The 22,696-nt window shown below is 38.7% G+C and overlaps 7 protein-coding genes across 7 annotated transcripts; 3 read left to right on the top strand and 4 right to left on the bottom strand.

Moving 5' to 3' along the window:
• Positions 1–34: 34 nt before the first annotated feature.
• Positions 35–6,378, top strand: LOC110842481 (14-3-3 protein epsilon). The gene is made up of 6 exons (XM_022088229.2): positions 35–437; positions 1,950–2,149; positions 2,254–2,360; positions 2,470–2,565; positions 2,646–2,902; positions 3,039–6,378. The coding sequence occupies exons 1-6, from the start codon at positions 374–376 to the stop codon at positions 3,098–3,100; spliced, it is 786 nt and encodes a 261-aa protein (XP_021943921.1). The 5' UTR covers positions 35–373; the 3' UTR covers positions 3,101–6,378.
• A 195-nt stretch (positions 6,379–6,573) lies between these two features.
• LOC110855213 (PAXIP1-associated glutamate-rich protein 1) lies at positions 6,574–7,885 on the bottom strand. Its single transcript, XM_022103632.2, has 3 exons — positions 7,657–7,885; positions 7,230–7,399; positions 6,574–7,145 (listed from the first exon to the last, which is right to left on the bottom strand). The coding sequence occupies exons 1-3, from the start codon at positions 7,729–7,731 to the stop codon at positions 6,890–6,892; spliced, it is 501 nt and encodes a 166-aa protein (XP_021959324.1). The 5' UTR covers positions 7,732–7,885; the 3' UTR covers positions 6,574–6,889.
• Positions 7,886–7,899: 14 nt separating this feature from the next.
• Positions 7,900–9,195, top strand: LOC110855191 (golgin subfamily A member 7). The gene is made up of 4 exons (XM_022103611.1): positions 7,900–8,361; positions 8,437–8,589; positions 8,653–8,754; positions 8,828–9,195. Exons 1-4 carry the CDS (start codon positions 8,161–8,163, stop codon positions 8,885–8,887), a joined length of 516 nt encoding a protein of 171 aa, XP_021959303.1. The 5' UTR covers positions 7,900–8,160; the 3' UTR covers positions 8,888–9,195.
• On the bottom strand, positions 9,190–11,316 carry LOC110855182 (KICSTOR complex protein ITFG2). Its single transcript, XM_022103601.2, has 5 exons — positions 10,765–11,316; positions 10,094–10,458; positions 9,832–10,023; positions 9,574–9,647; positions 9,190–9,501 (listed from the first exon to the last, which is right to left on the bottom strand). Exons 1-5 carry the CDS (start codon positions 11,281–11,283, stop codon positions 9,260–9,262), a joined length of 1,392 nt encoding a protein of 463 aa, XP_021959293.1. The 5' UTR covers positions 11,284–11,316; the 3' UTR covers positions 9,190–9,259.
• LOC110855202 (mitochondrial inner membrane protease subunit 2) lies at positions 11,253–12,128 on the bottom strand. Its single transcript, XM_022103622.2, has 3 exons — positions 11,937–12,128; positions 11,647–11,868; positions 11,253–11,560 (listed from the first exon to the last, which is right to left on the bottom strand). The coding sequence occupies exons 1-3, from the start codon at positions 12,012–12,014 to the stop codon at positions 11,357–11,359; spliced, it is 504 nt and encodes a 167-aa protein (XP_021959314.1). The 5' UTR covers positions 12,015–12,128; the 3' UTR covers positions 11,253–11,356.
• An 8-nt stretch (positions 12,129–12,136) lies between these two features.
• LOC110859465 (chitinase domain-containing protein 1) lies at positions 12,137–14,142 on the top strand. The gene is made up of 7 exons (XM_022108425.2): positions 12,137–12,354; positions 12,454–12,597; positions 12,671–12,851; positions 12,908–13,017; positions 13,111–13,372; positions 13,496–13,715; positions 13,784–14,142. The coding sequence occupies exons 1-7, from the start codon at positions 12,229–12,231 to the stop codon at positions 13,923–13,925; spliced, it is 1,185 nt and encodes a 394-aa protein (XP_021964117.1). The 5' UTR covers positions 12,137–12,228; the 3' UTR covers positions 13,926–14,142.
• A 300-nt stretch (positions 14,143–14,442) lies between these two features.
• LOC110860686 (terminal uridylyltransferase 4) lies at positions 14,443–22,484 on the bottom strand. Its single transcript, XM_022109781.2, has 20 exons — positions 22,120–22,484; positions 21,830–22,027; positions 20,600–21,144; positions 20,297–20,413; positions 20,058–20,235; positions 19,767–19,989; positions 19,494–19,686; positions 19,261–19,402; positions 18,995–19,195; positions 18,463–18,872; positions 18,334–18,383; positions 18,055–18,152; positions 17,781–17,971; positions 17,343–17,576; positions 17,114–17,260; positions 16,795–16,887; positions 16,505–16,730; positions 16,342–16,427; positions 15,871–16,270; positions 14,443–15,716 (listed from the first exon to the last, which is right to left on the bottom strand). The coding sequence occupies exons 2-20, from the start codon at positions 21,999–22,001 to the stop codon at positions 15,028–15,030; spliced, it is 4,395 nt and encodes a 1,464-aa protein (XP_021965473.1). The 5' UTR covers positions 22,002–22,027; positions 22,120–22,484; the 3' UTR covers positions 14,443–15,027.
• Positions 22,485–22,696: the final 212 nt, after the last annotated feature.

Raw genomic sequence — 22,696 nt, forward strand, 5'->3', positions numbered from 1 at the left:
TGGTAGTAATAGTAAGTAGAGTGAGCTGATCTCTGGTGGTGGTGCGGTGGACAAGCCGAAGTCAGTCACAGAGTTCCGACGAGCACAAGCCAGCCAGCAGCAGCCAGCCAGCCAGCCAGTCAAAAACGAGTCATCTCTCACCTCCCAATAATTTTCTTGTTTTTAAAATAGTCGGAATATTTTGAATATTTCACTCGTCCGCACGTCGTAGTTATCTAAACGAACTAGGGAACGTGAGAGCGAGGAAGCCACCCACGACCACTCGATTTCCCCCACGGACGGCCGGTGTGTAAAGTTAGGAGAGAGAGAAAGAGTGAGAATTTAAGTGTGGGTACAAGTGTGAATAAGGGAAAAAAGCCGATAAGAAGAAACAATGTCTGACCGGGAGGATAACGTTTACAAGGCCAAGTTGGCCGAGCAGGCGGAGCGGTACGATGGTAAGTCTTATCATAATTTCTTTGTTCTTCTTGTAAGAAGGGTGTCGGTTTTTCGCTACACCGGGTCGTAAATAATTCCCCGACTGGTTTCCTCTACCTACTAATAAAGTGAGAGAAGAAGAGAGTGTATAAAATAGAGGGATGATGTCATTCTTTAGTTTTACACATTATGTCAACTCCCTCGAATGGAATGACTCGACTGGACTTGCGGTTGGTTAGTTTAGTTGGGAAGGAATTTGTGTTATTTGTTTTGTGTTGGTCTCCTCGTAATCAAAATTACCCATTCATTCATACTGGATGGAGGTTAATGTGCAATTTCATCGTGGCAAAAAAAAGCAGGAAGGGTGGTCGTGTTTGGTGCCTATTTGGAGAGGAAGAAGGGATGCACTTCTCGGCTAGGCGGAGAAGGGGAGAAAAATTTAGTACTTGACATTACTGAATTGAAACGTAGATCCCATGCGCACTCTGGCCTGAGATTGTCGTAGTCTTCCAGCTAGTGGGGCATTTCAGACGGGGTTGTGCTGCTGTGAGGCAGCAGCCATGAGCCAGTTTTGCCAATATTGGGGCAAAACAGGGCAACTTTTGAGTCATAGCGTTTTACTACTCGACGAAATCTATGCTTTACTTTGCTTTTGGTAAATTTACACCTTATTCCTTTTATTTGGACTTAAATGGTTGTGAGTGAGAGAGAGACGCATAATAATGATCACAATGTAGAACGGATTCCATTGTGTTGGGTGCATACCTGGCTGGCTGGCTGGCCTGAGTTTTAAAAAGGCTCCTTATTCTCAGAAGTGGGAGGACAATGCCAACCTCACTAGTTTCCTTGTTAGGCAGGCGACTTGTTTGCTGCCTGCTTGCCTGCATGCATGCACTAAAAAAATGGAGTATTGAACTTTGAGCATGTCGCCAAGGCGTGCAAAAAGTTTAAGGGTCTAGTTTTTTCCCTGGGTTTGGGAGAGGGTCGATTTTTTAAGGCCGCTTCACCCTGTTTTCTAGTACTGGTGGTGGTGGTGGATGGAAGCAGGTGTTCTTTATTATTATCCAAGGTTCAATAGGAGCAGGGAATGGATGTGAGTGAATAATAATGCAATGCTTAAAATGGATCGATTCATGTAATGGACTTGGTGTTGACAGATGCATGTATCGCATATGAACTGCAAAAATGTGTCATTTTACACGATGAGGTAATTAAACAGTTCGCAGTTTCGTTTCGTTAATGGGGTATGAAATAGTGTCAGGTTTCAATCTTTTTTCGGTTTAGTTTTATTTCTGTAAGGAAGCCGAACAAAACGTAGATTATAGATTATCGTTTCCCATGAAAATTAAAAATATATAGATTGCACCGCATTGCTCATCCCTTTTCCCAGAGTTTTTTTTCCTTTTGACACACAGATTTTAATCACGAATCGCGTCCCATATCTATTTACGTAATTTGTATGGGAGGAGGAAAAAGATGTAATTTCGTTCCCAAATGAATGGAGGGATTTAATTTCTTCTTCTTCTTTACAGAAATGGTCGAAGCCATGAAGAAAGTCGCGAGTCTTGACGTCGAGTTGACGGTGGAGGAGAGAAACCTACTGTCGGTGGCGTACAAGAATGTAATTGGAGCTCGACGAGCTTCTTGGAGAATTATTTCTTCCATCGAGCAGAAGGAAGAGAGCAAGGGGAGCGAGGATAAGTTGGACATGATTCGACAGTACCGAGCTCAAGTAAGTAGTTTTCCCTCTCTTCTTCCTACTCTTTTCTTTTGTGCGTCGCTAATAAGCTGACTGACTGACTGATTGTGCCCTTTTTTGGATTCGTTTTTGAATAGGTGGAGAAGGAATTGAAAGAGATCTGCTCCGACATTCTGAACGTTTTGGATAAACACCTTATTCCGTGTGCTACTTCGGGAGAGAGTAAAGTTTTCTACTTTAAGATGTAAGTGGACAAATTCGCATGTCTCTGGCAGGGAGAATAGGGAGATGTCTCACTCACTAACTAATGAATAATATCATTTCTTTCTTTTTTTTCTCTTTGATACCTACAGGAAGGGTGACTATCACCGATACTTGGCCGAATTTGCGACCGGGACGGATCGAAAAGATGCTGCAGAGAATTCTCTCGTGGCTTACAAAGCTGCTAGGTAAGTGAATTTTATTTTACTGATATGAATCATGCAAATATGATACCTGTAAATTTATTCGAGTACTTGCATTATTGTAGCGACATTGCCATGGAAGAATTACCTCCCACACATCCCATTCGTCTGGGGCTGGCTCTGAATTTCTCCGTGTTCTACTATGAGATCTTGAATTCGGCCGACAGGGCATGCCGACTTGCAAAGGCCGCCTTTGACGACGCCATCGCCGAGTTGGACACGTTATCTGAAGAGAGTTACAAAGATTCTACTCTGATTATGCAGCTGCTCCGCGACAATCTCACTCTTTGGACATCCGACATGCAGGGTGAAGCCGCCGAAGGTACTTTCTAGTCATTTTCATGGGTTTAGCCAATTTTTTTTAAAGCTAGACACATTACTTAGAAAGAAAGAGAGAGAGAGAAAGGTGTAAAAGCTTCTTGGTAAATTAAATTTTGTCATATTTCACTCCCACTCAGGCGGAGAAAGTGAACCGAAGGAGCAACTTCAAGACGTTGAAGATCCCGAAGCTGCTTCATAACTCGCTCTGGACACTTATTCTACATACACATGCAAACTGATTCCTCTCATTAACTAATCTCCCCATCATCATCATCCTCCTCCCCCTCTCTCTACGGAAATTTCCACTCACTACTACTCCACTAACACCATTGCTACTACTGCTGCAATTGTATGGATTTATTATAATTACTTCGTACACGTAACTTAATCTCTTCATTTTATTATTATAAAATAAGTGCAAAAATCTTTTACTACTACTATTTGAGGGTCAGACATGTCCAGTAATGATCATGATTTGTTTTTAGCAAGTGGATTGATATATAAAAAAAGGAAAGTTTGTTTTTATAATTTTCAACTCAGTTTTATTAGTGGCACATGGTAACGGACGGAGAAAGGACAAGGCAAGGTTAATAATGAGAGGTTCCCGAATTTCTTGTTATTTTTTTCATCACCCATATAATTAACAAGCCAATCCATGTAATTATTACAAAATATGTCAACTTACTTTGTCTAATATTTGGACTTTTTTATTTTTTATTTATTTTTTTGTGGTAGCAAATACCCACATTTTTTGATCTGGTAGAGAAAGTGGTGCATTAGACTGGAGAGAGTGAAAGAAGCGGATTTTCAGTTGATAACTGCATAACCAACCTGATGAATTATATTACTTATTATTATTAACTATAAAAATACTTACGAAATTATCACCACCATCATTCAATCCAGCAACACAGCAACGTTCCGTTATTTGAAATCTAGTTTATTGTTGTAAAAAGAAGGCAGATAAAAATTTGTAGCAGTAGCAGCCAACCAACAGCGAAAGGACAGACAGACTCTTTTTTCATATTGTTTGAGTGTGACCTTAGGAGAAATTATGATTATTAACCACTACTTTCCGCGTACTTATGTAACTAATTATCCAGTCATTGGTGAGGAAGTCAGTAGAAGAAGAAGAAGAAGAAAGTGCAGTGTTGTGAGGATGCATGTAAAGAAAGTTCAGCCGAAGAAGCAGTTGTTAGCATATGTCGCTGATCGATGATTGATCCTTCTCTCAATTCCTGGTATTAAACAGTAATAACGATATGATTAACATATTTACATTCATATTAATATAATAGCTCACATAATAGAAAAACGGGGTCAAGCAGTCCATTCAAAATTGTTGCATAATATTGATTGTCATAATAATAGTATAGTTAGTTGGATGATACATAGGAAAACTATTCATTAATAATTAATTGTTACTTAATTTGCCACCACCACACAAACCTAATCTCTCCTCTTTGTGATTATTGTTATTCTTGTCGTTTGTTTTACTACACAGACATTTAGTATTTAGTTTAATAACGACACACCTAACTAACCGCACTACCATATGAATTGATTACCATAAAAGCTGTTGTTGTTGTTGTTATTGTCAGTACCGTAAACAATTATTAATAATTACTTGATTTGACTTTTTTTCTTCTAAATTCCACACCATAAAACACGCTTCTACTGTGCAGTAAAAAAAAATATGAATGAATGGCCGGGTGACAAGATGCGCCGCGCGGGGGGGAGGGATGATTATTATTATTATAACAGTTATTGTTAAACAACAAACAAATTAAATGAAAGAAAGCTTTCCGATTAAGTTATTCATTTTCTTTTTCGTTCCGGCTTTTCTATAACCGTTTAACGCGTAAGATATAAATGAACTCAAAATTTTGTAACTTTTTTAATTGTAATGTAAAACGTAACTTAATGAAGAAGAAGAAGAAGAAAGAATGGAGGGAGAAAAGTTGACGCAAGTTTAATTACTTGCTTCTTACCTACTCTCTTATCTACACAAAAACAATGAGGGTGTAACTGTAATTGTACATACTTAATCTTTTTGCTTCCTCTCTCCAATATATATTGCTATAATTTATGTGCTGATAAGAATAAGTAACATTTTTTGGCACGACTACGTACGACTACGAAGAGAAGAAGACGACGAAGAAAAAACGGGGTGGGGGTGTTGTTGTGGATGGACAAATTAACTGTGGTAAAAAAATGAATGACTGATGCTTTCTTTACAAGCTTGTTAATTAATTTAACGATATGTTTATTAGTTTATTGTTATCACTTACTCTTTGAATATCATTGTTGTTACATCTATTATTTGAAATCTGAGGAAATATTAAGAACGAGAGGATGGGAGAGGAAATGAAATGGAAATTTTACTTATTACACTTATTTACTTGTTGTTGTGTGTACGCGTGTAAAAATAATATGATCCAATCCGTAGAAAAAAAAAACAAACAAAAACTTGTATCTGACTTGCTTTTCTATTCGATATATATAAAAAATAGGAAAAGGATGGATGGATGACAAAAAATTTTGTGCGTTGCCAAAAAAAAATTGGCCAATAAAACAATTCAAATCTAGTTGGATTTATAATAATGATATAGCACTCACGAGTAACATTTAACAAACAGAATAATTAAAACATAGTTCATTCAAATTTATGGTAAATTTTGAATCCATTTTTATTACTAAATTAGTAGTTTGCAAAAATTGATCCGTTTCTAGTAAAACCGTTTTTTGGTTGACTTGCACACACAATGAGAAACGATTGCCATCCCTTCCTTCCTTTCTTATTGGTTGATTATTGATACGTAATTATTATTAATTAATATTGTCACGTAATAATAATTGTTAATTAATTAATTAATCATTATTGTTCCCGTGCTCTGGAAAAGTCAAGTGATTTACGTTTTATATAAGTAAATTATGCAAGGATCGAATAATTGGGCGTTTGTTGAGTACATTTTCTTTCTTTCGGTTTGGTTGGTAGTTATTTTTTTCATTTTCAGTCATGTTTTATTATTAAAAATTCGAGAGCGAGAGAGAGAGAGAGAGGAAAGTGATCCCTTCTTCTTATGATTATGATTATGTAATGGTCAACCTTGTATTTAAAAAATGTGTACCTCATCATCACTCGACGACGACTCAATCAAATGTCAAGGTTGGTTGGGCTGATTGATGTTGAGAGAGAGTGACCGACTACTTATTAGTGGAAACTTGTTGTGACTTCAAAAATCAGCAGAATCAGAAATCGCCCAACCCACCGACTACTCTTCGACACACTCCTCCTCCTCCCCATCATCAGTTAAGATATTTATATGGGTTCGCTATATACTACTCGACGCGCGTTGTCATGCATTGAATTGAATGTCTGTTCCACAGGAGTTAAAGAGGGGCACAACTTGTAGATAAACAATTATAATGAGCTAATAGTGAAATAAAAAGCCAACTATACTATTTGCTTAACCACCCCTTCTCGCCGCACCACGACTTTCTTCCTTTCTCTAAATATTTCTCTCGCTCACGAAAATTGATCTGCGTTCATCAGCATGGGGACTTCATTTTTAAATAGTTTTGGAGAAATTTTGACAGCATTTCAACGCCAAGTATCATTTTCTTGTTTGGCATGCATACGGCAGTAATAAAGGTGATACCCTGCATAAATTTAGTGTCACGTTAAAAACATTTATTATTTCAATTTGAACTCAATATCATAATCAATATCATAAAATGCTATATAAATACGTACAAAGTTTACTCTTTGGAAGTTCATGTGATAATTTTGAGTCACTATTCGCATATTTTATTATTTTACTACTTTTGCATATTTCAGGTTAATAATTGTACAAAAATATAAATAGTGTACATTCGCTTATTCATACTAAATGAAGCGAATGTATGTATGACAAAACGTAATATTACATCAAAAGTTCAAAATATAGTTAATTTCAAACTTAACTTGGGTATCACACCAGGTAATTTAATCCCCACCACCACTACCACTTTGATTCCTCCCACGGCCAGGAGTAGATCCTCCCCCAGGCGTCGTCGTCGGACTATTGCTATCTTGTCGCTCGATAATCCGATGTCTCTCCATGTTCGACAAAATGCCGGCCAACGTTGTCGTTCGCTTCGTGCTCATCTTAGTCTTAAAAATGGATCCAGATTTCGACGTCTTTAAGGATGGAGAGTCTTCGTCAACGTCGAATGCAAAGTCGTCCCCTTCCGAGTCTTTCCTGTATTTCCATTTCATAATTATTATACATAAGTTTTACACATTAATTTTAATAACAGTAGATTATTAGTAATGATAAGCTTACACTGTTAAAGATAATTGATTTAATTCTGCTTCGGATACGGCTTCCTCCAAAACCTGACCAGGTTCTCGTCGTCCGACACATTTCCACTCCAAATCGATTACTTTGTTCGCTTTGATGGTTGTGTAGAGGGCTTCGATCTCCTCAAATTTGGGCGACCAGAGACTCCCATGCTGGAAAATTAAACAAACTAATAATTAAAAACTAACTAGAATATGTCATTTCTCCAGCTTTTGCAGTTATTCTATAAACTTATTTAAATGTTGAATAATTTAACTTGCACACAAATCTGAAATTGATTACATACATGTGCTATATTTCTCAACTCATCACGTCATCCCCAAACTTATCCATGATCTTATCGTATCTTGGATGGATAAGATATGACATTGACAAAATTAAAACTAATTAACAAATCTATAAAACTCACACTGATTCCCAATCGGTTGTACTCTTCCTCATCTGAACATTCTCCAAGGACTTCGTCATCATCCATGGACCCCATCTTCCAGCCCAAGTCACACCCACCCAAAAAGATAACCAATCCCACACTTATCTATTATTCTATGTAAACTAATTAAATTTGAGATCCGTGAAAAACTTGAGTCAACAAAAGACAAAAAACTTGCCGCATCCGAAGTCTCATTCCCCACGTTGTGCGGCACTTTACACTCTGACTGGAGTTCACAAAAAAAAGTTTCTCTTTCCAAACTTTCGTTCCAACTTTAACTTTTAACTTTTTTGTCATATTTAGTGACGAATTAATTAAAAACGAGGTCTGGCCATCGATCTTCGTCACGCCGAGTAAGGGCCAACTAGTGCACTCACCCACCCCGAATAGCGACAGTTGGCCCTGTTGATTACAGCAAAGTTTTCTTCTAGTTTTTTTTGTTTTAAAGTGAAATATACGATAAACACGACTGATAGATAAGCCATGTCGCAAACCAGGATGCTCCAAACGGGACAGAACCAAGGAAGTCAAGTGGGGGACAATAATCGTCCCGAAACCATTATCACAATCAACATTAACGGTGTCCCGGTCACACCCATTCAACGTGTTTTCCTTCAACGAGATTACAGAGAGGGAGTGGCGATCCGATTCATGACAGATTTTCCTGTAGAGCTAAATGGTCTGGTGAGTTGAATATCTTATCTTCTTATCGGTCTTCTTATCTAATTTTTGGTTTCTTCTTGTGTGCCTGTTATCTAGATTGATCCAGGCGCTTTTGAGTACACGGTGAAGAAAATTAACTCAATTTTCCGTGAAGCTGAAGAATTCACTTGCACAACGTTTTGCGAATCATGTCTTGGATTCCTGACTGCAAACCTGTACTGGTTTTGTAGAGATTCACGCTACCAACAGGTATTATTTGGGTTGTTTGAAATTATGTCATAAAATTTAATCCCATAAAATTTCGAATTTCAGGCTTTGAAGAGTATATCTAAATTTATCCGGGAACAGAATCAGTGTGTTTATCTACCAAATTCCCTTTATGTTACGGATCCTGTTGTGCGAGGTTTGAGATGTGTAAGTATGGTACACATAAAACGCATGATGGTCTTTAAGTTTTAAAACATTAAGCCTTAAATTTCTATCATAGATCGAGATTAGCGTGGTTGCAGATCCACTCCAACTACAACAGAGATCGTCCTCTTCCTAATAAGCAGCAACTATTTATAAAGTTCTCCAAATGCATAATAATACTACCACCTAAATATTTATCTAAACCAACTTAATAATCAAGTAACAGAATCGAGAAGAACGTTAGCATAAGTTAAGTTGTTACGCATTAAGCGCCTCTCTCACATATTGTTCATTTTATATTTTGCCCACCAACAAACCAACCAGCCGTACGTATGTCCATTTTCATGTGAATGGAACTCAATTAAAAGTATTATTTATTTGTAACAATTTGACTCTCTCTGTACAAAGAAAAAAGTGATCAATAAAAATTTTTTATGAAATGTATCTCAATCAGTTCCAAATCATTTTTATGATTAGGACATAATGACTATTTTATTTCTGCCAAATTTTACAAAAATTCGTTTGGGTAAATGTAAATGTCTCCTTGAAACGTTACATAGACGAAGCACTTGTGATTTTGAATTTCATTCTCACTCCCAATGTCATTGTTCGTCGGCGTCGAACTCCCACCCGTGCGACGCATCCCGTATAATCCGACCCGAAATGCAGCTACTTGTTCTTCAAAATAGAATCGCAAGATACAATTCTGCATTTTGGAATCTATCCTTCGATTTATGAGATAGGTTGGTCCTGGAACAGCCGCAAAAAAAACATTGAAATATAATTTTTAGGGGAAAATTTATAGTTTTTTGGTATGCAAACCTTCCATATCGACAAATATCGCACTTCCCATGAAAGATTGGACCGTCATGACAGGTTTGTTAAGCTGAAGATTCCTATACAAAAGATAATATATTTTTAAATAATAAAACGAACAAACAGATCTGAAATTCAGAAGTATTTAAATATGGTTTAGACTTAGATTTTCTAACAACGTTGTGAAATCTTTACAAAGTTTATAGAGTCATTGAGGATGAATTACAATGATGATGGAATTGATTTATATTTAAATTTATGTACCATTCAATCATGTCATCTTTGCAAATCATAACCGTTCCGTCCCAAGTTCCAACCGCATAACTGTCCCTATCAGTTCCATCATGCGATGCAATATTGCCAGCCACATGCGTCGATATATTTTGATTCCGCATCCGCGAGGAGTTTAAAGCATATCTTTTAATTGAAATATTTTCAGAGTAGATCGTATTCAGCCTGGATACAAAATTAAACAAGTCAAAAGTAATCATCATAATCATTATCATCATCATTATTGTAATTTTACCCTGGCTGGTCGTCACTACCCCCGACATTTTGCTTTTGTAGTTCAGTCGTGCTGATTGAGTCCTTCATCTCGAGGCGACACCCTACCGAGCCGAAAATCTCTGTGGGAGGATTCGTGGAGCTGGAAGAAGTCATGTCCTCTCTAATTCTAGAGGGGTCCCTGACTTCCGTGATTCTCGTCACTGTCCCACCTCCCGTCCCGATGATAATGGAGACCAGGTTGCCTTGAGCGTGGGGGGCGATGGAGCCTATTTGGTTCGTCAACTCCCATTTATTGATCGCCTGAACCCTCCCTTCGTATGCAGGATGTGGAAAGGTCGGGTTTTCCTGCTGACCTTCAACCAACTCAGTCGGAGCGATGAGTATCTATTAATACCACAAGAAAATTAATACTGTGAAAACCAACAAATGTATGCATGTCTGTATGTTTGGACTAAACAATATATATATTTGATGAAACCAATTAGCCACTAATAAAAGCATTTACTTGTATCCAGGTAAATTCATTTGTGCGTATGAAAGCTTTTAAGGCACATACATAAATTATTTTGCAATCATTTAGTAAAAACTTTCATACATGCAAATGAATTTACCTGGATAAAAGTACATGCTTTTATTAGTGGCTAATCATGGTAAAAAGTAATTGGTATAAGTAAAATATTTTTGACTTACCGGGTTTGGATTCCACTTATACGTCCTCAACACCCTATCAGTCAATCCACAGACGAGCTCAATCATCCCATCGTCATCCACATCCGCTAAAAATATCGCCTTCGTATTCGCCACGATCCGCTGAGAGTGAAACTGTTGAATAACTCGAAGTCCATCCCCACCCACGCCATTCTTGGCTGTAGAATCCCCCAACGCCGACCCTGTGACCACAACCTCCGGAGGACTCTTTAACTCATCCTCCACATCAAACACGTGACAATATCCCTCCGTTGTAATTACGACGGTAAAGTTTCTTCCAATATTGAGCAAGTCGCCGACCGCGACGGCAGCAATGCAGCCGAGATCGAACGCACGACAAATACACTTATCAAACTTGAAGATAAAAAGTTCCCCGTCCGAGTTTCCCACGACGAATTCAGACACTCCGTCATTATCAACGTCGCCAAAACATAACGCCTCCTTCAATATGGAGCCGGTGAACTTGAGTTCTAAACAGTCTACGAGGGAGAGTGTTCTCATTTTCGGAATTTAAACAACTATACTTTCGTTTGTTATTGTCAGAACTAAATAAATTTAAGGTAATTGACTAGGGCTATACTTCCGTCGGTTTAAGGAATCCCATCCGTTTCGGCGGCCACACGATGCAGGTGGCTTTGGATTTTATCAATCCTAATGCAACAGGTCCGAAGACGTTGGAATCAAGGGAATGGCCGTGATTGTCCCCCTCAACCCAGCAATGGCCGGGTGGGATTTCGATTCGCTTCTTAAAGTAGCCTTTCGTCTCAACGATGTCACCCTGTTGCAGTTACAAATTAATAGTTCGTTAAATCAACTTTTAAGGGAAAAGGGTTTTCCGAATAAAATTGCATATAAATTTCTCACCCCCAATCCTACCACCCTCTTGATCAAGCGTTGTTTCGGATCTCTCGGTGACACGAGGGCGATAACTTCCCCTTTTTCAATGCTATCGAAAGAATTTGTAATTATGGGCCAATTGTAAAGGAAAACATAATCGCATTTCCTTTTCGAGTTGTAGTGGTGGTGGTCAGGGTTTAAGAGTGGTTGCATAGAGTGACCTTCGACCTTGGCCACATAACCAAACACCTACAAAGAAAGACAAGTTCAAGGTCAAGGCATAGTCCACAGTTATCGAATGATCAATTTAAACTCACGTCGATAAAGGTCACTCCGACCGGGATTCCAAAGGCGAATGTTTTCAAGGCCCACTTAAAACCACTAGTTGTGGTCATTTGTGATGACAATTCCAAAGTTAGCTAATCACAATCTTAATTAAAGTTAATTTTAATAGCTGAGATGTTTTATGCATGTTAGCCGGCTGATTTCTGAGATTTGCATTTTTTGCCCAGGCGGGTTTCTCACTTGACAGCAAGAGATCCATCCAACCTGTAAAAATCCAACTGTTTAACTCTCTGTCAGTGTGTCTTTTAATTAAAATTTCGAAAAATGGTGACCTCAAGGTCACTAACGCTGTCAATCCTGGTCATCATCATCCTTCAGTTGGGGACAGCTACCATTTCGCCGAGTGACAAAAAGCCAAAGGACAGCAAGCAAGCTACCGCTGATGCGAAGGTATTAAGCAGATTAAAAATATAAATTACTATAATTAATTGATAATACGCATTATCATAATTTCATCCCTTATCATCTTCGTTCTCTTTGATTTGACAGAAAGGCCCCGTCCCAGAGTCTGTCTTTCAACGAAACCTGGTCACCAGATCGCCCTCAGCGAGTGACATTGTCGCAGAAAGCGGCATGTACTGCAAAAAGATTGAGCGGAACTTCACTAACGCGGTGCTGGGCTATGTTACTCCGGTCAGTGACGAAATTTTTAGTAAATTATGGTTGTCATCCTTTAATAAAGTAATTTGTCTTGTTCCTATTTCAGTGGAACAATCATGGCTACGACGTCGCGAAAACATTTGGCAATAAATTCACAATGATTTCTCCCGTTTGGCTGCAAATCAAACGCAAGCCGACCGGTACTTTCCACATCACAGGAACCCACGACATTGATCACGAGTGGATTAAGGATGTGAGGAAGCGGGGGAAGAAGAGTCAGGTCAAAAGTAAGTCAAACACTTAAAATGCGTATGGATTTGATCTAATGAGATATTATTTTTAGTCGTCCCACGCGTCCTGTTCGATGGCTGGTCTAGCGACGATTTCTACGCCTTATTCACCACCGGTACAGAGCCAAAAGAATTGACAAAAACGATCGTGATGTCACTCAAGGTATGACGAATTAATAAGACATCCTTGTAAAAATTTGTCAATCTGTGACGAAATCATAAATATGAAATTCACAATCTCCTTCCCTTTTCTCAGGCCTACAAGTTTGACGGTGTGGTCCTCGAAGTCTGGTCCCAGTTAGGCGGACAGGGGCGAAAAGCATTGCAAATGCTGGTCAAATTACTTGGTGAAGCTTTAACCAAAGCAGACTTGAAGTTCATCCTGGTCATCCCACCACCCGTATCGCCTCATACCGGAAAAGTTGGCAACATCGAAATGGATGATATCAAGCAGATGTACGCATACGTTGACTACTTTTCCGTTATGACGTACGACTACTCGAGTCCCGAACGGCCTGGTATATACAATTGATAAATGTGAAGCTGTGTAAATTTTGCAAACTTTACTAACGTCACACAGTTAGTTTACATGGCTGGTAAAGTTATAAATTACTAACATTAAATGTGATCATACTTTACAGGGGCCAACAGTCCTATAAAATGGGTCGAGAAATGTATCAAGGCGATCTCCACGAAGAAGAACGAGAGGTCAAAGTTCCTCATAGGGCTCAACTTCTACGGCTATGACTACACTTCGTCGGGCGGACACCCCATCCTGGGCAAGGACTATCTCGACCTCGTCTCTAAAACAAGTGCTATCCAGTGGGGCGATGATGTCGAGGAACACTACTTTGAAGCGAAGTAAGACATACTAAAATAAAACATTATCAGACCAAATATCCTTAACTTATCGTGTCATCTTATCTTAGGGACAAGGGGATCAAACACACCGTTTTCTACCCCACGCTATATTCGATACGACAACGGATCAAGCTGGCGGAAGAATTGGGTTGTGGTCTAGCAATTTGGGAACTTGGTCAAGGCCTCGACTACTTTTATGATCTATTGTAAATGGTGCATTTTTCATATACGAACAAGTTTGATAGCTTTAATAGTAATTGAAAGTTTAAAAAAGATGGATGCAATATTCAATTACAATTATTTCATAAAAATTGGAGACGTTTTGATTTTGTAAAATAAAATTTTTGTTAACTTTTGAAAATTTCACTGTCAAGTTTGTGTAATTTATGTATTGCTTAAGTATGAATTGAAAAACATTCCACAATTACTCGATCCGTTTCTCAGATATTTGCGAAAATATTTACTTTTTTGGAGATTTCGTATTTAACAAACTTTAATATTTGTTAAAAGTGGACATGCCTGATTTTGGATGCGCATCCTTCATGTTTATACTTATACCAGTCTTATTTATATTTGCGGCATTATTAACGGTGTCAGATGAAAATTTCATCATTTATAGATTAAATCTGGTGTAGAAAATTTTATCGTAAAGTTGTGACATGATGTACTAAACCGAAAAAACTGCTATCTCTTTATATTTAAAAAAAATGTATACAAAATATCAAACTTTTTCAGTCAACTCACACATCTTTATTGTTTGACGCAAGGTAAGGGTTATTTGGAATAATATAAAATGGTTTTAAATTAATAATATAAAATTACAGTTATGTAATTATAGTAATTAGTAATTACGACTAAAAAAAGACTACTGATTGATATTGGTTATATGTAGTTCATATCCTCATAGTAAAACTGCAACTACAAGTCAATCATCCCCATGCAGATAAAAAAAATACATTTCAATCATCTGGCTTAAAAAGGTATCACAACCGGGTCGTCATTTACGACACGATTTTAATATTAAATTGCAGACACTACTGCCCTGTCAAATATCGTAGTCCATGAGCAGTCGGTTTCTGGGTAAAAAAGACTCGACAAATATTAAAATTCGTGCTTTCCCTTTGTATTGTACTATATTTTTATATCAATTGGCTGATTGATTTGTAACCTGACTAATAATGTGTCCCAATTGCAGAATATTAAGAGGAATGTAATGTGTCTAGCGAATCAGGTATTTGGAATCTGAATACCATAAAATAGTAACAGTAATAATAATACTACTAGGATAATAATACAATAAAAAATGACTTAATTAGTAGTGACGCTGAATTGGTGGACCAGGAGGACTTCCTGTTCCGGCTGTTGAGTAATGTTGAACTCCAACAATTGCCGGGTCAGCAGTGATGTCCTGCTGCTGCGGAGTGCGGCAACTTCCTAAGTCTTCACCTCCCATGTTTTGCATTTGTTGTCCCTGTTGTGCATGGACTTGTTGCATATTGAATCCTTGACCAAAATTCAAGTTCATTTGTTGTTGTGGTGGTGGAGGAGGACACATCTGCATATTTGGAGGAAAATATCCTGCAAACTGGAAGTGTGGATGTTGCAACGGATTCCCAATTTCGTTATTTCCAATCACACCAAATTTCATGGGGACTTGAACCCTTGGCGCGAAACCGGGCGGAGGTGGGGGAATCATGCCGAGATTCATTTGTTGAGCGTGCTGTTGGTGTTGTTGTTGATACATCACGTTTGGTAAATACGGATAAGGATGACCGTTCATAATCATTGGATGTCCATTATTAATGGGTCGAAAGTTAGGAGGAAGAGGAACAGGAGCGGATCCATTGTTGTCGAAGGGGACAGGAGTCTTGGCCCCCATCGCCACCGCTTTATCCTTCAATGAGGGAGAGAAGGAGACACCGGCAGATCCTTGGATCATTTTTAGAAGATGGACATCCACATTGTCACGTGGAGTTGACATGTTCCAGATGTAGCTCGTGTCTATCAATTCAATAAATACATTAATATCATCACGCATCGTGTTATTCTACAGTTGCAAATTGAGAAAAACGATTCATATTATGAGAGAAATCTTGCAAACTGTGAAAATAATGTCATTTTATAAAAATGTACGTATTATAATTAGTTTACATACCATCCAGAATACAGCTAGGGTCCACACTTCCAATATTCTGTGGTGCTCCATCATTTGCATCTCGGCCTGGCTTGGCGATAGGATTACCCTCAAATTTGCGGACAATATTATTCCCTATATTGCCAATGTGCGAGTCCATAAAATTTTGCAGTCGCGATGGTGAAGCAAAGTTGACATCCTCCTGACGTGGTGGTGTTAGTTCTTTCACAACACCTGTAGCACCTTCGTCCGCAAAAATTTCTTCATCATCACCCCCGTCATTCGATTCTGTATCACTGGTGCCCTTTCGAACGAACTCGGTACAATATCGGGCAATATGACCGATCCGGTGGCACCGCCGACACTGACGGTCTATCGGCAGATCACCTTCACGTAACCCCTTCTTACTGAAGTAATGCATCTGTAAGAAAGGAATGAAAACCAACTGTGCAAGGTTGTAAATCTGGCGTGATTTATTAGTATTTCACTCACTCTAGCACCCGAGAGATCGTCAACTTCCAATTCGGCATTGAACACCTTTCTAAACCTGCGCAAGGTCTTCAGTATGTGAATACTCACTACAAACATAGATAAGAAGATATCAATCAGTATTTTTATTATCCAATTTCAATTTGTTTAAAAATTGCTCTCTTACTGCGACGAGTCAGTCCATTTCCCATGTTGTGTGACTTTATGAAGGGGTCTTCAACTGCGATGCAATCCGTGTACCAGCCCTTTTCACGACGCGTCAGGGGAGCGAAACGCGCAATAGTAACCACATGGTTTTCAAAGTCAAAGATTTCCGTGTAGTAGCGGAGAAATCCAAGCCATAAATCTTCTACGGAATCGTTGTTTTTGCTATAATGCTTCCAGACGTAGCGCTGCACAAATAGATGGACACTCTTTACATCATCTTCAACAGAAATTAGCTTTTCATTTACTTACAATGTTGGGAAGATCAGCGAAAAAATAGCTTTCACAATTTTCGACGATAAAAGTAGGAAGTGGTTCGTTGATCGGGTGTCCTAATGGAGGTATCTGGACGACAATATTTAATTAAATATCTCAACAAAATTTTAATAAATTACAGACAATTCTAACAAACTATTAAAACGTGCAAGATTGTTTAACAACTGATAAAAACTTGGTAGAAATTATGTTTAAGACTTGATACGCGATTTAGTAATATTCGAAGTAATATTCGAAAATTAATTAAAAATTTAATATTTCTATACATAGTTCAACCAATCCATAAAAAACTAACCTCTTGCAATACTGGCAACACAGGGATGTCGGTATGTTGTAAATAGTGAATCAACATGATCATATACGCGTAGGAGGAGATACTCCCTTTAGAAGCATCACTAATTTCACAAATCTTCCCCAGCTTTTTAATCAGACATCCCAAGATCTAAAAAACACAATAATATTTAATATTATTATTAACGTCTTTACTGAGATTTCGCTTAATTTCAAATAAAGCTCATTCTCACCCTGAGTCGAGAATCCAACTGATTATACGCCTTTAGCAGGAGGGTGTTCCTCAATGCTAATAAATTGTAGAAGCTTATGTCTCCATCAATACCGGATGGTTCGTGTTGATACTTCACAATCGGAACTTTCGCTGCTGTGATGGAAAATACGTCCACTAAATTTGGGGATCGTTTCAAGCAGCTCACGATTCGATTCATTGTATTCGTCGTGTCAATATGCTTTAAAATGTCTTCCTGTAAATTATTTGAATCCGGTCTAGTTAGTTAATTACTATGAGGATTTAAATTTTTGCAAAACCGTAAAAATTTTATAAGATGGAATTATAAACCCTACGAAATAAATAGACGTGAATTTATCGGGTTGTGTAAAATTTGGTACGGTTTTTGGCGAAGTTATAACTCAACTTTTGTACAGTTTAGCAATATTTTGTATAATACCTTAGTTGAAAAGCAGACGTCTTTATGTGTCATGCACAAGTCCAAGTCGGAAGTTCTTAGACCAAAGCCGTTCTCAGATGAGCCAAACATCGTTAGTTGGACGTCCTCAAAATCTTCCATTAGGGATGAATACACCTCGTTTTTTATCAGCTGTCGAATTCTATAAGTTTCTTGGTTCAATGCGAGTTTTTCTGAAATTTAATCATATAGTTTTCATATTTAATTACTTTAAAAATTCTGGTGATTTTTAGGGAAAAATCAAAGGAAGGCTCACCATAACTTGTCAAAATAACTTTTCTCATCATCATCAAGGTGCTTTCGGATGGTCGCTGAATCTCTGGCAGTGGTGGAAGTGTTTCAGATGGGCAATTTCTAAAAATAATATAAAAATTATTAAAAACATACCAAGATCTGAAAAAATCGAGTTACATAAATTGCAATACATTATTTTACTGCAAGTGACATTGAACAATGACAAAATCAATGTTTGGATATATTTTTTCACCAAAACAAATCAAGTTAAAAGTTTCTCGCAAAATAAACCTAAACTTACTTTCTTAGATGATCATCTGCCCCACAGGCCCTACATCCAATGGGAGGAAACTACATAGGCACACCACCACATTTAATATCACTTGCATATGGTCATATTTAATCAATCTTTGACATTGTCCCCACTCACATTCTCTGCCCGTAGAAACTTCTTGTCAAACGTGTACAAATAATGAACCTTTCCCAACACAGCGTGAGCCACGGGCAGACAGGAGTGCATGACCAAATCCTGCTTATGGCCAACCCCGTCAGGTCCACTGAGCATTCTTATTGTAGCCGTCGGTTTCAAGCTATCGAGCGGAACTGGGAGGAACGTATCCGCCACAAGAACCTTTTCCAAGTTCACGTAAATGTTACGGAACCAGGATTTTGTCCCCTCCTCAAAAATTCGGTCATTGAAGATGCCGTCGTACAGAGCACCATGTTCCGTCTGAGGAACGGCGAAATACAGGAATGATTTCTTAACACAAGAGATAATGTACTCGCATATTTTGTTGTTTGGAGTGGACCGGGAGAGGTTGGACGACCCAACAATTGGATCTGGAAATGCAATAAGATCGAAGTAAAATTAATTATGTACAAGTGGCAGTAGTATCTTGTAAATTGTATTTGCTATGCTCAATTCATTTGCAAAATTTAGAGATAAAATCTGCTAGTCCTACCTTCAATGGACAACGGTCTATTCCACGGGGTGTCTCGAGCGGACAAAACCTCAGTCCGTGAAATGGTCACGACACGATTTACAATGTCAAATTTCACAGCATAATAGTACAATAAAGATAGCCACATGCGCCCCAGATCCACACTCGTGTAAGCTCGATCAGAATGGTTGGGGAAGCCGAGTTTGAAAGCTTCCTTTGCAGCTGAAAGTAAAAATATTATTTAAGTCATCTCCTTATATTTCGAAATCAATTATTATTTTCCATACTTGCAAATGGCCGGGACGAGTCGATATGTGGTATGGCTTGCAGAATGGGCACCATCCCACACTCCTGCAAGTACTGAAGCCCCATTATTGGGTAAGCATGTGCTGGTAGAAAACCGCTGTCCTGATTGTCAAGCCCACACATCTGCACGAAATTTATCGAAAAATATGTCTAATTTCCCATCGCAAAATTTGCAAGACTTTAAAACCTTATTAAACTCGTGACTCTGACTTACACGTGCCCAGTACCGAAATCCCATCAGTATCGGTTTCACCATCGGATTGACATTTAAGTATTCATGTAACAATCCAGCGAGAAGTAGGGCCGGCTTGTTATTAAATTGCACCACACATTTAACCTCAACTCCAAATTCCACCACTGTAAAACTGATGTGCGACTTATTTTGAAAAAATTTGGGAGTTACATCCCTACAACAATAAATACTTTAGTTAACATATCATAGCTTGTCAACATCACCTCCACTTTAACTCATTATACACAAACTCACCTGAGTAGTGGCATGGACGCAAGAGCGTCCACAACTTTGCCGACATTGGTCAAATGATCGGTAGCATTACTAGGATGCATCACGGGGTGAAGTTTGCCTGGTGTTCCTGGGGCTGCGCCTGTCTCCACCTCATCCCGACCTCCAAATGTCACATTGATATTCAGATTGGAGTCGTGGAAGCCTAACCCAGTCACGGACGATCCAAACATAGAGACATCGCAGTCTAAAACATAGTTCGTGTTAAACTTTTATGGAATTCAGAATTTGGGATGAAAAGTAATCGAGTCTCACCGATGCCTTCTCTTTCAAAGATCTCCGTCAAAAGGTCTACAATTCTCTCCCTCCGCTTCCTGTCTTCCTCCGTGAGACCAAATTTGACACAGATCTGGCCAATCACTTCTCCAATGCTAGCACAATGCTGTTCAGACGCCATCGGAATATTCTCCAACGTATACATCATAGCTTGATCCTGCACATATAAAATCACGCATGTAAAGCAATTCGGTCAGCTAATTTCGGATTTATCTTACCAGGGCCAACTGGAGATGGCCAGCGCCACCGCAATGATCTACAACATCAATCACAGTCTCTAAATGGAAGGGACACAGCTTGCAGACAAAGTGGGCCCTCGGGTGTTTCGGGTTTTTCTGAATAAAAAATAATATACAAGCAGTTTTAAACTTCTGGACCCAATTAAAATCAGTACATATATTCACTCCAGTTTTTGTAACTTTTCAATTATGTAAAATTTGTGAACAGAAAGTAAAAACTTGTAGAAATAGTAAACACAATAACTGGCGTAAATATTTGTGTCTAAATCTTGTTTAGCCTACCCTTGACATTGGCTCTACAAAGTGCACTCTGAGCAAACGTCGCATGCCATCATCAATTAAGTCATAATGTTGCACAAAGTTTGTTACGCCGTCAAGACGGTAAGCATGCTCTGCAATTATGCCCTCTTCTCTTTGCAGTGTGGTAGGAATATTATTCCTAATCCTATTACGCTGCTTCATCTCTCCCAAAAATCCAGAGTATTCAATTTCAGTTTGACCCTCTCCTCGGTTGCTGCTCGAGTGACCTTTCAGAAATTGGGCAAGATGCACGTCTGTAAATGAGCGCTTGTTGACCATCTTCCTCTTGGATTCCTCCCTTCCCCGAAGTGGAGCAGGTTTGGCTTGGGTCTGGTCTGGTATGTGAGCCAACTGGGGACGATTGCGACCCCGACCATCTTTCGCCCCCCATCCGCCACCCATATACGAATTCTCCTTCTCTTCATTGTTGTTGATTGGGGCTTGACGTGGCGGTAGGATTACAGGGGCCACATCGGCACAGAATTGCGAGATCGTGACCTCCTTATTAGCAACGACTGGGAAAGGATCTGAAAGTAAACACAGTAATAATAGTATTTACTCTATATATTTGTAGTAATTGCATGTGGATTCACACCTATCGACAATTCTATAAAGAACTGAATTATTTGAATTTAGTTCCCTTAAGAGTATTTGTCAAGATATGTTATAAGATTTGGAGGCCGCTGCCTTTCTTTCTCCTTATACGCTGCAAAAAGTAAGTGGCAGAGGAGCAGCACGGTGATTTTTGATAAGGAGAGGCAAGGTTTTTTTAGGCCAAAGTGCGCCTTTTTAATTTTGATTCAAAGTGATGTTTACGTACCACCGTCCACCAATTACTCTGAAAATTCTAGTAGTTATGGGGATAAATACTCCCATGGCCTCTTGAATTTTCTAAGTAATTGGTACAACGATAGTGCATAACCATCATTTTGCAAAAAAATATTTAAAAATCGCCCTTTACTACAGCACGGCATATTCCCATTATCAGATGGTAGCACCTTCCGTGAAGCAAAGCGTTAAAAACATCCCTTGATGAAACATACTGCAAGATTGCATTACTTTTATTGGTAGATATCTCTATCGTTCACAGAACCATAATTTTTGTAGCAACTTAAAATCTAGATGGATGAGTGGATGTTACTTAGGATTGCATGAGACATCTGAAGTACCGTTACTTTAACAGATACGATCTTATCAAAAAACATTTCTTACCCTCCTGCAAAGGTCGTTGTTGCGGACTTCCCACTCCGACATCTGGAGAGCGACCAATGTTCTTTTCAATAGCCGGGATTTGAAGTAAATTTTGCAATTGTTGAGCGATATCTTGGGCGCCAACTGACCCTGGCTTTTGTGGCGAAGAGGTCGTCTCTTTTAGCCACTCCATCTCTCCCCCGATCGATGACCTATGACCTAATACAAGACGAAATTATGAGAATAATTACCCTTCCATTGAAATAAAGATGCAATATTACTCTTTTAAAAATTATATATCCCTTCCTTACCCTTGAATCGTCTCTCTCCCCACTTGTACTTTCACCCCTAAAGATAACTACCCCTGCGACCGGTAAGACACTCACAGATAGAGTGTCCTCACAACGTCAAGTTGCTAATCGTCAGCTAATTATGTTAAAAATGCTAAAAAATTCTACTACTAAAATCAGACCGAAGGAGTTGATCAAAAAGTAAAATAGCGTTCCTTTCCTAACCCGGGGAAACCCTTTGCTAACTGAACCTGCCCATATACCTTAATTGTGAGGTTAATTAAAGTTCTCATTAAAAGGGACGACGAAGAAAACTGAAAAAAACCTAGTCCGTCCACGTTCTTCAAAGTCTGACTTGGGCTGACAGTGGCTGTCGAGAGAATGAGAGCTTTACTTCACGGAGACTCTCACCACCAGAAGACTCGTTCCCACGTCTGGAGGGGAAAGCTGATCCAAAGTCGTGTGCAACTCGGCCAAAATTATGAGGATAACACCTTATCGACCTCCAAAAACTTGGGCTATCTTCGCAAATAGTGTACATGTGGATGCATCAACAATTAATAAAAATTTATATACTTCGTGTGGTCTCGCAGATTTT

This window comes from Folsomia candida, unplaced genomic scaffold (genome assembly GCF_002217175.1).
Source record: "Folsomia candida strain VU population unplaced genomic scaffold, ASM221717v1 Fcan01_Sc001, whole genome shotgun sequence".
Taxonomy (NCBI): Eukaryota; Metazoa; Arthropoda; class Collembola; order Entomobryomorpha; family Isotomidae; genus Folsomia; species Folsomia candida.